Source organism: Zonotrichia albicollis, chromosome 14 (assembly GCF_047830755.1).
Source record: "Zonotrichia albicollis isolate bZonAlb1 chromosome 14, bZonAlb1.hap1, whole genome shotgun sequence".
NCBI classification, from domain to species: Eukaryota; Metazoa; Chordata; class Aves; order Passeriformes; family Passerellidae; genus Zonotrichia; species Zonotrichia albicollis.
Window position 1 is genome coordinate 5,866,777 of NC_133832.1, and position 14,632 is coordinate 5,881,408.

Sequence of the window (14,632 nt, forward strand, 5' to 3'; positions counted from 1 at the left end):
TACCAGGGCACACTGTTGACTCACATTTATTTTGGAGGGGACTGAACTCAACCTCATAATTTGAGTAATTCTGGAGAACAAGGGATGGGACATGGGCAGTTCTGTACGGCAAGGCAGAGGCAGTGGAACCTGCACTCGGCAGGCAAACAAACCCCTCTCTCACTGTGCAGTCCTGCCTCTGCCTGTAGCCTATGGACAACATGCAGGGCTCCTCATGTGGGTTTTACATCCACCATTAACTGATGGCTCACAGATCATAAGGAGCCACTTTCTGCATATGCTCTGTACACCAAACTGGAGCTGACATGCCTTTGTTTGGACACAGTTCCCCTCATGAGGCACCAGCATGCTGGCTGCATCCTGCTTTCCCAGCTCCTTGCTATCTGCACAGCCCTGCCATGCTCCACACCCCCAGAGTGCTGGGGCATTCCATGGAGGGGACAGCAGCCATCCTTTATGCTAAAGCATCATCTGACACCACAGAAGAAAACCCAGCGAGGCTGGCTGAGGCTCTATTGATGGGTAGGAAGAGGAAACAGGAGTTTTTCTGGGTGGCAACAATCAGGGCCCAGGCAGAGGAGCAGTGCTGCAGGACAGGGTCTGGGGTAGGGCTGTGCCCCCTGTGACACACACACCCTCATCCCCTGCCCTGGGATGCCAAAGCAATCCCACACCCTGTACTGCACCTCAAGGATGAGGCTGGGAAAAGAGATGGGAATGAGGGTCCAGGGAACACAGGCTGGGTGTGCTGTCCCTCCTTGGATATGCCCTGTGCCTGGTGCCTTTCAGCCATGGGAAGATTTCAGGGGACAGTTCAGGGTTGGGACATCAGACACTCCAATAGTAGGATGCTCAATCCTCTCAGCACATTGGGAAGGGCTTTGGCCAGCCCTTACAGGAGGATCCTGCAGCAGAAAAGCACCAGAAGTGGTGAGGTTTGTTGCCCTGATTTTTTAAGATTTTCTAAGCCTTCTGATGTTGACATTCTTGTAGCAAACTTTTTCACACACTTTCTGTAAATAACTTAAATAACTCATTGTTCTGCATTCTTTTATGGAGGAAGAGAAAGTTGATAAACTGTTGGTTTGTCCAGTGTCATTGGAGAGGTGGCACTGTCACCCTCCAATCCACTGTCACTTTTGGAAAACTATAAATGTTGAAGTCAGAAAATAAACTACCCTTTTCTTCACCCTGAGAACAGCAGCGTGCTCTTGTGCTCTTTTGTGTTCTACAGTGACGGGGTTAACCCACAGCAGGATCCCTGCCAGCCTCAGAGGGTCAGGCACACATGGTGTGCCACCTTGTGCTGTGCTCCTATGGGCAGAGGGTCATTGCTTCTCTTGCCACAGGTTCCCCCTTGCGCATGGGCTGCTTTTCCTCCTCTCATCTTCCCATATTGACTAACCCTAAGTGCAGCCAGCTCGCTGGCTCCTGCCACCCTCAGAGCCTCTCTGGGCACAGCCTCCCTCAGCACAGACCTCATGCCATCCCATCCCATCCCATCCCATCCCATCCCATCCCATCCCATCCCATCCCATCCCATCCCATCCCATCCCACCCCATCCCATCCCATCCCATCCCATCCCAGCCCTCTCTGCAGTTGTTATCCCGGTGCGTGGGGTGCAGCCTTGCCTCTCCCTGGTTTTCCAGCAGCTCGGATTGCTGGCACCCTTTGCTACTACACACATTGTCCTCTGTGCTTTGGCACTCGGCACAGTTGCCACACAGGCAGCCATATGCACACCCACGGGCGCAGGGAACAGCGTACACATCCCTGCAGGATGGGATCTGCAGAGAGCTCTGACAATCTGTGAGCCATGAGCAGAGCCAGCGCGGGGCGGGGCTGCCAGCGGCACCGGGGCTGCACCGAGAGCCCCAAACAGACACTGAGAGCCCAGCACAGACCCTGTCACACATTTGGCTGCACCGAGAGCCCTGCACAAAACCTGTCACACACCCCGGTGCTGCCAGGCAGCTGAGCTGGGACAGCCCCACTCCCCAAATCCCCGGGCTGCCAATGCTGAGCACTGTTCTGCACTGCTCCCACAGAACCAGTGGCGTAGGTGCTTGCTTGGTGCGGTGTCTGCTGGGGTCAGCCAGGCCTGACAGTGAAGTTTTGGCACTGGTTGTGTTTTCAAAATTCACTTAATGGAATGCCAGTTAATTGTATAAGGAAGGCAAATGAAGAACTTAATATATACCACGTAACCAAGGGAACAAGCCAACAAAGCAAACGTTCCAGCGTCGGAAAATCAAATACCAGTCACTCACTGATGGCAAAAACCTCCCCATGATACCACCAGAGCTGCCAGAACCTGGCTCTGCCACAGACTGATGCCCCTGTCCTTTGCCAGTGCCCTGTGCTGCTCCCCAGATCCTGTTTGGGGCCATCTCCAGAGAGAAGATGCCTGGCTGGGAAGATGCACCACACCCTGCTCTCCTCGGGTAACACCTGCAGAGCTCACAGCAGTGTCAGGGGCCAATTAGCTGTTCCCAGCATATCCTGATCCTAAAGATCACCTGGTTTCTCATGGAAAAGAGTATGGGTATTTTTTCCAGGCCCTTCCTGTGCAACAAGCCCACCTGATGGCTCAGGAAGAGGCGCCTTTGCTGGCCCACTCCTCCTTTGAGCAGGAGGGGAATAGTTACCGATGATGGCATTTAGCTCATCAACAGAAGGCTGCAGAGCGAACACTCATCTGATAAACAGAGGAGCACACATCTTCCAGAGCTACTGCAAGCTGTCTGCAGGCTCTGCCGGCCAACAACGCCACAGCCCACGTGGAACACCCCTTGGAATTTGCTGCAGAGTAAGGATTTGAGGTGGGTTTTTGGGTTGGGGGGTGGTTGGCTGTTTTTTGTGGTTTTGCTTGTTGGTTTGTTTTTTAAATAAAAAAGAAGGCCTGATTCATAAGGTAAAGATCAGGTTCCTCAAATGCAACCCAGATAGGCAGCCAGGCTGCAAGAGTAAATCCCCTGCAGAAGGATAACAGAGTTCACAGTCCCTTTTGGAGCAAGGTCCTGCCCATATCCTGTGCTTGGGATGTGAGCACTGGGACCTGCTGGTGGAGCAGCCCTTTATCGAGATAATGGAGAGGGTCTGATGGAGACTGCAGAGCCAGCCCCTGGTTGTGCCAGCCAGCCCTGGGTGTGGAGGGCACCTGGCAATGCCCCACAGCTGCCCCAGCACGGGGAGAGGGGAGCAGCCCCGTGCCAGGGCAGCAGGCGCAATGGGCACCTCCCTGCTGGCACTGGCACCACCAGCGCTGGCACAGGAGAGCTCTGCCTGCCTGCACGTGGCAGGGGGCCCAGGGAAAATAGGTCAGGAGCTGCCTCCCTTCACCTGCCCGTGTCCATGTGTCCTGCTGCAGCACTGAGACCTCCTGACTGCCCTCCAGGCACCCCCTGGCCTCAGCCCCTCGTGTGCAGTGCCCACGGTGCTGGCCTCGTGCACAGAGGGGATAAATGCCCTGTTTGGGGTCAGCCTTTGCCAGAGGACCGACCTGCTGAGCTGGGCAGAGTGAAGAGTTTGCAGCCCTACAACAGCTGTGAGGACAGCACAGCCACACTGCCTGTGGAACTGGCACTGGGATGGGCCCAGCCAGCACTTGGGCCAAGGTGTGAGGGACCCACTGGCTGAGATCAGGCCTGGAAAGCACCTGCCATCCTCACACCTGGTTTTTAAGCAACTGAAGGTGATTGCACCTCACTGCTGGGCAATGAGGCACCAAACCAAGATCCAAGGAAACCTGAAAACCTTCAACTGAAAACCTCACTCTGAAACTTTCAACTCCTCAAGGGCTTTGGAGTGACTTTCCTTGTTCATTTTGAAACTGCCTGGCAGCAAGAAGTTGTTTTAGCTTTAGAGAGGCAGTTCTGAAATGCAGAGACCTTGTCTGCCATGGAAACTCTGTTTCCAATTCTCCATCTCCACATTATGGACATGATGGGAAAAATCCACCAAGATGTGAAACTGTGAGCATGGGTGATGCCCTCCAGCACTCTCCTTAAAATCATCAAGGGATGATTTTAACACTGCAGGCATTTTATAATGGGTTATTTGGGTTTTTACACCCTGGAGGTGCTGGGCTCTGCTCAAGCCACGGACTGAGCCCCAGCCTTCCCAGTGCTGCAGCCCCCACCTTAGAGTGCTCCTGGGGATGGGAGTGGGTGGATGGGGACATTGAAATGCAGAACAGACTTCTTGATAAACAGGCAGGGCCAAATCAAGCCCAACAGCCAGTCCAATGCAATCAATGGAACTAGAACAGGAAGGAACTAGACTACTTCCATCTGTTTATCATTAAGGAAAGCAATGAATAGTTAAGTAATTAAAGACTGGAAGATGTGAATTTAACCCTTCCAAATACATGCTGTACCAATGGGCTTCAGATTTTGGGTTTGTAAAAAAAACCTCATGTTTCCAGATTGGGCATTTTGGTGTTTGCAGCAAGGTCCTGGTGTGGCTCCTTTGCTGACCTGGGAAACTGCTGTGATTTTGGGCAGTTGTTTTCTCTGAAGTCTGAGGAATCCAGCACCCCAGAGAAGGAAAAGATGGAGCAAGGCCTGTTTCCTGGTATAACATGGAGTAGAAGGCAAGAGTTTCCAGGCTGGATGCTGAGAGGAATCAAACTGAGCTGTCTCCCCTGCTCTGCTCTGGGCAGTCAGAGGTGACACACACCAGATCACAGCCAGCAGGGCACAGCTAAACCTGGTGGCCCTTTGGATCCCTGCAGGACAGGTGCTCCCAGGATGCTCTGCTGAGTTTGGATGGATGGGATCAGTGACTGCCACCCCCAGCATGAAGCTGGCATCTGTCTGGGGTGCTCTGCACCCCTGAAACCCAGCCAAGTGCAGGGAGAAGGGGTGGACAGGGATATGGAGGTGGAGGGAGAGGGAGGGATGTGAGGTTGATGAGCTGGAGCCAGGGAAGCAGCCAGGAGGGCAGGAGTGCCCTGCAGTGGAAGGAGTGGCTGCTGCCCCACATGAGGGCTCCCAGAGCTTCCTGGGCTCTGCAGGGCTCAGGAACCTGCCTGGGGAGACAGAGCCTGTCCTTGGCCCCTGGGCTCACCTCTCCTTGCCCTTGGGCTCACAGGGGCAGGGAGGAGGGATGGGCATGGATGGAGGGTGGCACAGGATGCAGTGCTGGTGCCTGCAGTGATGAGTAGGCAATGCTCCTCCAGAGGTGTGACATTTGGTACTCAGGGAGGGTATAAAATGGATGTGAAAGCAGACTTTCCACCCAGGAATTCCTCTCTGCCCTACCATGTGTTTGGGGAAAGTAACATTTGGGGACAGCTGCTCCCCTCTGCCACATTGATACAAGGCTGCTGGACTCGACCAGCACACTGAGAGATGCACCACTGCCTTCCTCCCCAGTCAGGTGGCTTTAATTCAGGCTTAATTAAACCATGCAGCCAGGGCTGGAAAGGTCTCAGCCAGGCTCTCCTTCTTTTCTGTGGCTCTTCTCAACAGCCCAGTGCAGCTCTGATGGGCACTGACCCCACCACAGGCTGTGGGATGACATCTGCAGATTTCTACAGGGCAAATTCAACCCCCAGAAGTCAGCTGTGGCAAATTCACCTGTGCCCACCACCCTGACTCCAGAGATGGACCCACCCCAGCTCTGAGTCCTGGTGCTGCTCCACTGCTGTGAAGGCAGCTGCAGTTTGATTCATCAAAAGTAAACCCGAGGCAAAGCACCCAGCCCTGGCAAAGCTGTGAGCTGGGCTCCTTTGGGCAAAGAAGGGAAACACCCCACAAGCACAGAGCCAGTGCTGCTGGCCAGACACCCATGCTGGCCACCCTGCTCCCTTCATCTGTCCCACAGAAATGAGTTACAAATGTTCTGGGGACGGATGGAGCAGGAGGCAAACCCTGTCTGCCACAAACTGAGGAGGATTATCTTATACTACACCACTACTACACGGTGCCAAATGCTGCAAACACACTCACCAAGCACTGCTCAGCTGCTGGCAGCCTTCAGTGGGAGAGGAGCAGCACCTGGTGGGCCCTGCTGCCCTGAGGACTGGTGAGGGAGATGCCAGCAAGCACCCAGAGAACTCTGTGCTCCTCCTGAGGTTGCCTAAGCAGGCTGAGGCAGTGCAGGAAGGTAAAGGATGCTCCAGCAGAGCCTTTCAACCCCCCTGTACAGGAGGCAGAGGAAATGGCTGTATGATTAACCCTGACACAACCATCTGGGATCCCCAGCTCCTCTGCTGAGTCCTTTTGCCTTGTGCCTCCCTGTGCTGGAGCCGCAGCATCACCTGCTGCTGGCCTTGGCTCTGTGCTGTGTCACCCAGCCCCAAGGTTTGGGGTGGGATGAGCTGTGGGGACATGGCGTGTGTATCAGGATCTTCTGCTGCCTTACCAGGGCCTCCTTGAGCTGGGAAAGTCTTTCCTGCATTGCTGAGCAGGGAAAATGCAGCACTTGATCAAAGGAAGCAAAAGGAAACCTGGAGACTTACAGAGAGCCCTTGTTCCAGCGAGTCAGTGTTCACCATAATGGGAGCGGGGTTGGCCTGTGAGGAGACAAAAGGGGGATGTCACCAAGCTGAGCCATGGACCCAGCCCTGGTGGTGCACTGCCTCTCCCCTGGCCACGCCAGCACGGACCCTCCAGGCCAGGCAGCGCTGGGAGATTCAGGAAGGGCTCTGTTTGTCCAACAGAGCCCTGGGACTGCAGCAGGGCCACAGCACAGCTCCGGGCATCACTCCTGTCCTCAGAGCTGGTGTGTCCCAAACACCCCATGGCCTTGGCTGCTGGGAGGGACATAAGGAACACTGGAAATTCTCTCAGGCCTGCGTCAGACTCCCAAAATTTACATGAATTTCACACTAGCCAGAGGTTAGGAGATATGAGGAGTAGGGAAAGAAGCCTTTCCGGGACAGGAATTTACTGCCAGCACACCAAACACCTTCCAACAGCTGCAGTTCCTCCTAAGCACAGGGCCACCATGCCCAGGGAGAGGTGACAGCATTTCTCCTTATCCTCATTACTGCTGGTGCTCGGCAGCCTCGGCCCATCCTGACAGCAGCACATGCACCCTCCTGTCCTGGAGGGCTCCCTGTGACCCTCTCCGGGTCCCTCCTCCTGGGCTGCCTCGGCCTCGGCTCGCTGCACATGGCAGGGCAGGCACAGCCAGGGCAGCGGGGCAGGCACGGAGGGAGGGAGGGAGGGCCCAGAAAGGGATGAGTGAAGGTGCAGCGCCGTAGGCCGGGGGCGGGTGAGGCCAGGGGAGGGACGGGACGGGACCGGATGGCTGGAGATTAGGGACGGCCGAAGGAGGGACAGGACAGGATGGCTGGAACCATGAGGAGGCCGGAGGAGAGAGGGACGGGACTGGGAGGGACGGGACGGGACGGGACGGGACGGGACGGGACGGGACGGGACGGGACGGTCGGAGGAACCGGGGTGAGACGGGACGGGACTGGAAGGGGACGGGACGAGGAGGAACGGGACGGGACTGGGAGGGACGGGACAGGACGGGACGGGACGATCGGAGGAACCGGGGTTCCTCCGCGGTGGGACGGCCGGCGATCTGGGACGAGGGTGGCCGGCCGGAGGTACGGGACGGAACGGGGGGCCGGAGGAGGAGGAGGAGGAGCAGGGCCGGGCCGCTGAGGGTCCCGCCCCGGAGCTGTCCAGCGCCGCCGCTGCTGAAGGCGGGGGCTGCCGGAGCCTCCTGGGCGCTGGGAATGAGGGAGGAGCGGCAAAGCCAGAGGCAGATCCAGGGCTGGCATTCCCCGCCGCACACAGCGGAGCAGGGCAAGCCTGCAAGGGCAGCGGGGGCTGGAACTCGCTTCATCATCCTCGGGCTCGTGAGGAGAAGAGCAGCGGAGTGAGACAGGAACCACCGGGGAGGGGGAGTGAGCCTGCCTGGGCATCACCAACACCAGCCAGGCAAGGTGGGCTACTGAAACAACCACCAGCACCACTGCCTGCCCGTTAACAGCGTGTTGGACCACACGGCCCCACAGCCTCTGATCTGTGATGTTTTACAGGAGCCAGCTGCCTCCTCATCGCTTCTGGCTGGGTTTGCCCATCCCTGACTGAGAGCACCTGTGAATGCCACACCAGCCTCCCCCATACCCCAGCACAGCAGCCCCACCGAGCCCTGCTTTAGCTGATCCTGTTTCTGACTATTCACTCTCCTCAATCAGTGGAGGAGAGAGTTAAGGACCAACCAGCCTGTGGTTTAAATCCTGCCCTGGAAGGTTCTGCTCTCATATGGATGAAGCAGGAGGTAGTTAATTTGATTTATTTAGATGCTTTCTGATCTTTCCTGCAGCTGTAACTATTGGTTACAAAACCATAGTTTTTATGGCAATTAATTCTCTAACTCAGGCAAATATGACCACTTCCAAGCACTCCTGCCAAACCCGTCCTCCACACAAAGGAGAATCACAATTTTCAGGTCCAATGTCTTGGGATCTCCAAGTCCCAGAAGCAATGTTAAACTGGGAATATCCCCTCTCTGGCAGTACACAGTCCTTGTATTTAATCCAGATAATTTGAGAGATAGAATCTATTAAACCTGGCAGTGGCTTTTATTAGTCCCCAGTGCAATTCTAGGAAGGGATTCCACATTTCAAGGCAGAAAAGAAGCACTTCTACTGCCAGCAATTAACAACCGGTAACACATCAAGGTTTGAACACCCAGATGCCAGCTCTTATTAGATGAGTTTCCAGGAAGGATGCAAAAGAGGCAGCCTAAGTGAATGTGGCCCATCATGTGCCCCATGATTTATAAAAAGAATCCACATCCACAAATGATGCTTTGGATCCCTCCCAGGGAGAAGTGCTCTATATAATAATGTTATAGAGGCTTTTGCAGGTCCAGCCTGAGTCTTCCACTGAGCCCCACTGCACTCTTTGTTGAATTAATAATAGCCCAAAAATCACACATCACATTGCCTCTCTCACACACTGGTGAGCCCTGAGGACATATTTTGTTCAGCCTGCTCCCTGTGCACTGAGCATCCTTTGCAGCCATTCCACACTAGTGATTTTTACATCTCAGAATACTGCTAGGAGCACAATTTCCCACTCAGGCTCCAGATGGGACCCAGGAGATACCCAGTGTGAGTCGCTGCTCTAAAACAAAGTCACACATGGGCAGGAGGAACTCAGACCAGGAAATCCCCACTTGCTTCCTGCAGCCAGCTATTCCAGCTACTACAGCAAAGGTGTTTGGGCATTAATTCTGACTCCCACTTGCAAATATTTCAGTATTTGCACTTTGCCTGTCCTACTGAAGAGACAGATAAGACCTAAGACTCAGAAATAAGCAGAGCACCTGAAAAATAAAAGCTTTTGCTCCCCTCCACCAGGCAGGTAGAGGTACTGAGCAGCTCTGCTAGCCAGGGGAGGACAGAGACAGCCATAATTTTTTGCTGGGCAGCAGGAACATGCTGGTGAATTAACCATGCTTTCAATTCCATAGGGAAGGGTAAGTAATTTATGCCCTAAGGAGCAGGGGCTTGCAATACAGGGAGGAGAGGGAACAGGGCTGTGCATTCAGACCACATTCAATGGGGGCTGTCAGATCTCTTCCATCTAAACCCCTTCATCACAATATTATTTACCAAGCCCTGTTTGCGCTTGGGGGGTTTAGAATAGAATATATATATATAAAAATATATAAATATATAAAGAAATAGAAATAGAAATAGAAATAGAAATAGAAATAGATAGAAATAGTCCAAGTGCTACAGTTCTCACTCCATGGCAGCGAAGCTGGAGGTGCCCTGAACTCTCTCCATCAGGCCCTTGGTATCAGGGGATGGAGGCTGCAGGGACTCAAGGAGGACCTTGGGCAGTGAGGAGGGCACTGCACAGCTGCAGAGAGATTGATCTGGGCACAAAGCCAGCGAGGCAGAGGACAGCTGTTGAGAAAATCTGGGCAGCAACAGGAGTCAAAGGAAACCGTGGTGAAGGGAGATGAAGTTTGAAGGTCAGGATTGAAGAGCTCTCTGGTCTCACAGGGCTGAGAGAAGCAGAGCCTTGCATTCACTGAGCTCAGCACAGCAGTCCTGGTGGCAGCCACAGCCCAGGAGGAGCAGCAATCTGCCCCAGGCAGCCCCAGAGAGGGACTGGCTCCCTGTGCAGACCTTTGTGCCTGTCTGGGGCAGCTGCCTCTGTGGTTGAAGCCAGGAGGGGCTGTGGGTCTGTGTGCAGGGCAGGAGGGATGTCTCCTCCTCTACATGCTCAGCAATCCCACTGCAGCACGTGCAGGGAGCAGCCAGGCAGGCAGCAGTGTTGGAAAAAATCTCAGGCACAGGATGTGCCCTTCAGAACCACCCTTAGATATCCCCTCTGGGTAGTGATCTGAGAGGGACTGCTGCTATTTGGGCTCCACTCGGGCCCAAAGTGGCAGCCCAGTGACACTAACACTGTCACCTGGGATCACCAAAGCCCCAAACATCTACAGGTATCACCCCTCACCTCAGTTCTACTGCTGTCATCTGCTGGCAAAAAGGTAGGAACTGCAAAACATGATGATTTTCCAAAACTTCCAAGCAAAAGAAAAGCTGCAATTACACGCAAATGGAGGAGGCTCACTAGCCTGCTGCTGAGGGTTGTGTCCTGCCCTGTGGCACTTCCCAGGACTGCTCTCAGGGCTGGCACACAGGAGCTGGGCAGGGAGACTCTGAACTGGAAGTCCAAGATGATGTCTCCAGAACTGAGATCCCAAAGCTTTTCCAGCTTCACATCCTCCACAGAACCAGCACGGGGCCAGCCCACAGAGGTCAGGAGATGTGTACCTGCTGGAGACAAAATACATGTGCTACTGGTGTCCCAGGACAAGGACACTGGATTGTGATTACAGATAAACACATTTCCATCTTCACCAGCAACAGGAACAACAGCAGCCTCCAGAGATGGCAAACACACAGAGCTGCTCCTGCAGGAGGGTGGGGTGTCCCATGTGTGGTGCAAGGAAGAATGTGCAGGACACAGTGGCTGCTTGAGACACGGGGCTGATGCACGAGAAGCAAAGCACTAATTTAACTCCTTTGTTTCCCCAGACTGGATCAGAGTGAAAATTCAATCTGTCTTTTAATATCCTTTGTTTCATATCATCTGAGGTATAATAGCAGTGCTCAGAAGGAAATGGCTCTGAAGATAAGTGAAATTCCATCTTTACATGCCTTTAAAAGCTCTCAGGAGCAGAGGTCACAAGTGGGGAAATGCCCAACAGAATTATCTAATCAGGGCTGACACTGAGCTGCTTGTAGTCCAGCTCCATCTGCTTTGATTTTTTTTTAAAGGGTGTTAAAGCATGGAGAAAGCTGTGCATTTCCAGCTCTGGAAGCAGCTGCTCTGTGGCAGGACCCAGCCCTGTTGAATTTGGCTGTGAACAAGCAGGTACAGGCTCGGGGATGCTGAGGGTGCTGCGGGCAGTGGGGTCAGCTGCAGGATGCCCAGACAACAGGATCCTGTGGGGAGTGGGTTTGCACCAAGCTGCTGAATCAATGTCACAGGAATGAGCTCAGGTCCTGCCTGCACAGCCCACACAGAGCCCCTGCTCAGCTCTCACCCTGATGAGCACTGACACTCTCATCTGCTTTGTGCCAGCCTGGCTGCCCACATGTGCCCAGATGCTGCTTTTACCAACGCTGGGCTCCTTCCTGCCCCAAGCCAGAGCCCAACACGTGGCTCCCACTGCACCTGGGAGGACACAGCTCCTCCCCAGCAACCTGAACTTGTGGTCAAGGCCACACAGAAACCCACTCTTGAGGCTCCCTAAGACAAGGAGGGGATGAGTCTAGCTCTGCCATTTCAGGTGTGTAGAGCAGAGAGGTGCTGGCATCATCCCTCCAGGTTACTCCTGACCCCCCTGGTTTTCCCCTGGCTGTGCCCAGGGAAGTCACCTCCCAGTCCTCCTGTAGGAAGCAATGCAGGGCATATCCCTCCCCAGACTGAAGCCTGCTCCCAGCTGCCCCATGAGATGCAGGGCTTTTCTGACATCTCAAGAACAAATCCATGCTTTGACCTAACCCTTCTACTCTCAAGGGCAGAGCTGCTGGTCCCAGGGCTGGTCCCATCCTCACAAATCCCTGTGCTCATCTCTCTTTTCTTTCTTGGGCTTTACATGGTGGCCAGAGCTGAGGTTTCTTGGAAGCATCAACAGAACTCTGAGGGAGAGCTGATCCTGCAGGGTGCCCATAGGATGGGACAGGGAAAGGCAGAAAAAAACCCCAGAGGTTGGAAACTTTTGGAGGCTGAAGAAGTTCTTGCCAGAGATGAATTACCCTTCCTTTTAAATGGGCTGGATAAAGGAATTCTCTCTGCACTTTTCCTCACCTCCTGCAAGAACAACCTGTTGGCTGACATGGTTTGGGCAGGGGGAGGACACGACCCAACAAGTGTGCCTGCATGAAGGGGAGTGACAGGCTGAGCCTGGCCCCTGCCCTCCTGCACAGCTCAAAAGGTGGCACCAGTGATGTAGGGAAGGATGCTGGGCTGACTCTGGAGCTTGCAGGTGCCCGCACCCTGTGCCAGTCCCATCCAGCCAGGTGCCAGCTGCCACCTCCCTCCTCATGCTCGGCTCCCAGCCAGCCTGTGGCCTGCAAGCAAGAGCAGCCCTTCTCTCCAGGCTGAGCTGGGCTGTTCAGGGGGCAGGAGCAGGCTCTGGGGCAGCACAGCCCCTGCCCCACGGCTGCCCCTCGGCACTGGCTCAAAGCGCTGCGGCCAGCTGGAAACACGGAACACGGGACTTGAAAGGTCCCTGCTCACAAGGAGCTTTGGCAAAGCCACTGAAGTGCCCCAAGTGTAATGTGAACACAAGCAGCTACTGAAGGTTTAATCTTTGTTTTGGTGCCTTTTTTTTTTTTTTTTTTTTTTTTTAAGAGTAGCTTAAATAGGGACTGGAAAAAGCCTTTACTTGGTAGCAGCACAGGAAGAAAGCTTCCCAAAGAGAAACTCTGTTGAATATAAGTTTCCATTTAGAAACCATTAAGGCCAGGGTGTTCAAACTTGAAAGTCAGACATCCTGTTCCAGGCTCAGCCCACTAAAATAAGTGACCCAATTTGCAGAGCTTCTGGACTTCAGTAGCTTCTCTTTGACCTGGCGGTACCAAATGAAATTTACTTGATTCCTTTTTGCACAAGAAGAGTTGTTATTATCTGAAAGAGTCACATGCTTTTATCTTCCTCTCAGACAAATACATATGTATAGGGGAAAAAGAGAGAATAAGGAACAGTGTTAAAATAAAGATTTCTTTGGTTCCTGGGACCCATATATCCTAATTTCTTCTTTTCAGTAAGTTCCAGTGCACACCCAGTTAACAAGTGTTAAGAAACCTGTTTCTATGGGGAAAAAAGCAAACCAAAATCCATCAACCAAGATTCAAGAAAAATTCTAGTTAATACAAAGGTGACAAGAAGGTATCTAGGGCCTGGTCTGGGGTGCTCTGAAGCACTACATGTTCCCAAAAATAATTACACCCTTGGAACAGCCCTTCCGCAAACCCCATCGAGCGAGCTCTGCAAGCTAAACTGCTAAGTTCATCCCAAATTCAGGTATTCTGCACTTGTTAAACACTGTATTAAAAGTTTTCATCTCTAAGTCCCTGATACATGCTCACAGCATATTGCTGGATTTGCAACGAGGGCCCTTGAGGACTCCCTACATCATCCCATCTTTGCATGTGTTAAAACCAGCTGTGAGCATTAGCACAGCCCACTGCACCCACAGTGCTGGCACAACCTCACAGCAGGGCTTACACCCATCCCTGCATCACAGCTGCCAGGCTGAGCCCCGGGCTCTCTGTCCCTCCTGCCTGCACACAGGATTTGGGGTGGCAGAGCCCCCCAATCCCCACATGAGCAGGGCAGGACCTCCCTCCCCTGGCACCCAGAGCCCAGGTCCCCTTGCAGAGCATCCTGCACCGGGCTGTGCACAGCGGGGCCCGCACATCAGCACGGCCCTGATTACTCCTGATTAGTCTTAATGACTTCCCCTCTCTAAATGAGCATTCACAGCTCGGGAAGGAACGGAAGCTTCTCTCCTCCCATAATAGCACAGGACGTGCCGAGGGGCTTACCCGAACAAGGCAGCTCTCCAGGAACAGTGACAGTGACAGCTCCTGCTGCCTCCTCCCACTTCCCCTGCACCCGGGTACCCGGCTGGGCCTCTGGTACAGCTGTCCATGGGTTTCCCTCTCATCCAACCCCAGTGGGACCCACACCTGAGGATGGCCAGCAGATCCCTGGCACTGGTCAGGACTGGGCTCAGGCAGGTTCAGCGGTGCTGGAAGAGCTGGTGGAAAGCACAGCCATGGGGGCATGGACATCCCTCCTACAGGAGTGACAGCAGTGCTGTCACAGTGGAGGCTGATGGGCTTCCTGCTGCCCCCAGGTTCCTCTCCAGGAACAACTTCCTCCACACTGCACACATCCCTGCTGAAACATGCCTGTGCTTGGCCCTGCATGCCTCACCAAGCACTCTCCACCTCCTCCTCCTCCTCCAGCAGGGTGGCAGGGCCACATCCTCCCATTTCTGGCAGGTACTTTGCTCTTCTTCCACAGGCTGCATTGGTGGGGTCTCTCCCACCTCTGTGGCTTCAGACCTTGCCTCTAGAGCAGCAGCTGCATCCCTAGCACAGCCAGTTCAGACACAGCTCCA

The 14,632-nt window shown here is 54.1% G+C and overlaps 1 protein-coding gene across 11 annotated transcripts in view; it reads right to left on the reverse strand.

The window, feature by feature from the left end:
• The window catches only part of DLG3 (discs large MAGUK scaffold protein 3), a 78,154-nt gene that overhangs the window by 32,462 nt on the left and 31,060 nt on the right, over positions 1-14,632 (reverse strand). For 8 of the 11 annotated variants that reach the window (XM_074551650.1, XM_074551645.1, XM_074551642.1 and 5 more), the window contains one exon: positions 6,468-6,521. The exons of the other annotated variants lie outside the window; for them this stretch is intronic. In XM_074551650.1, the coding sequence (XP_074407751.1) occupies positions 6,468-6,503 (36 nt within the window). In that variant the 5' untranslated portion in view covers positions 6,504-6,521. The remainder of the gene's footprint in view (positions 1-6,467; positions 6,522-14,632) is intronic. 11 annotated transcript variants of the gene reach the window in all.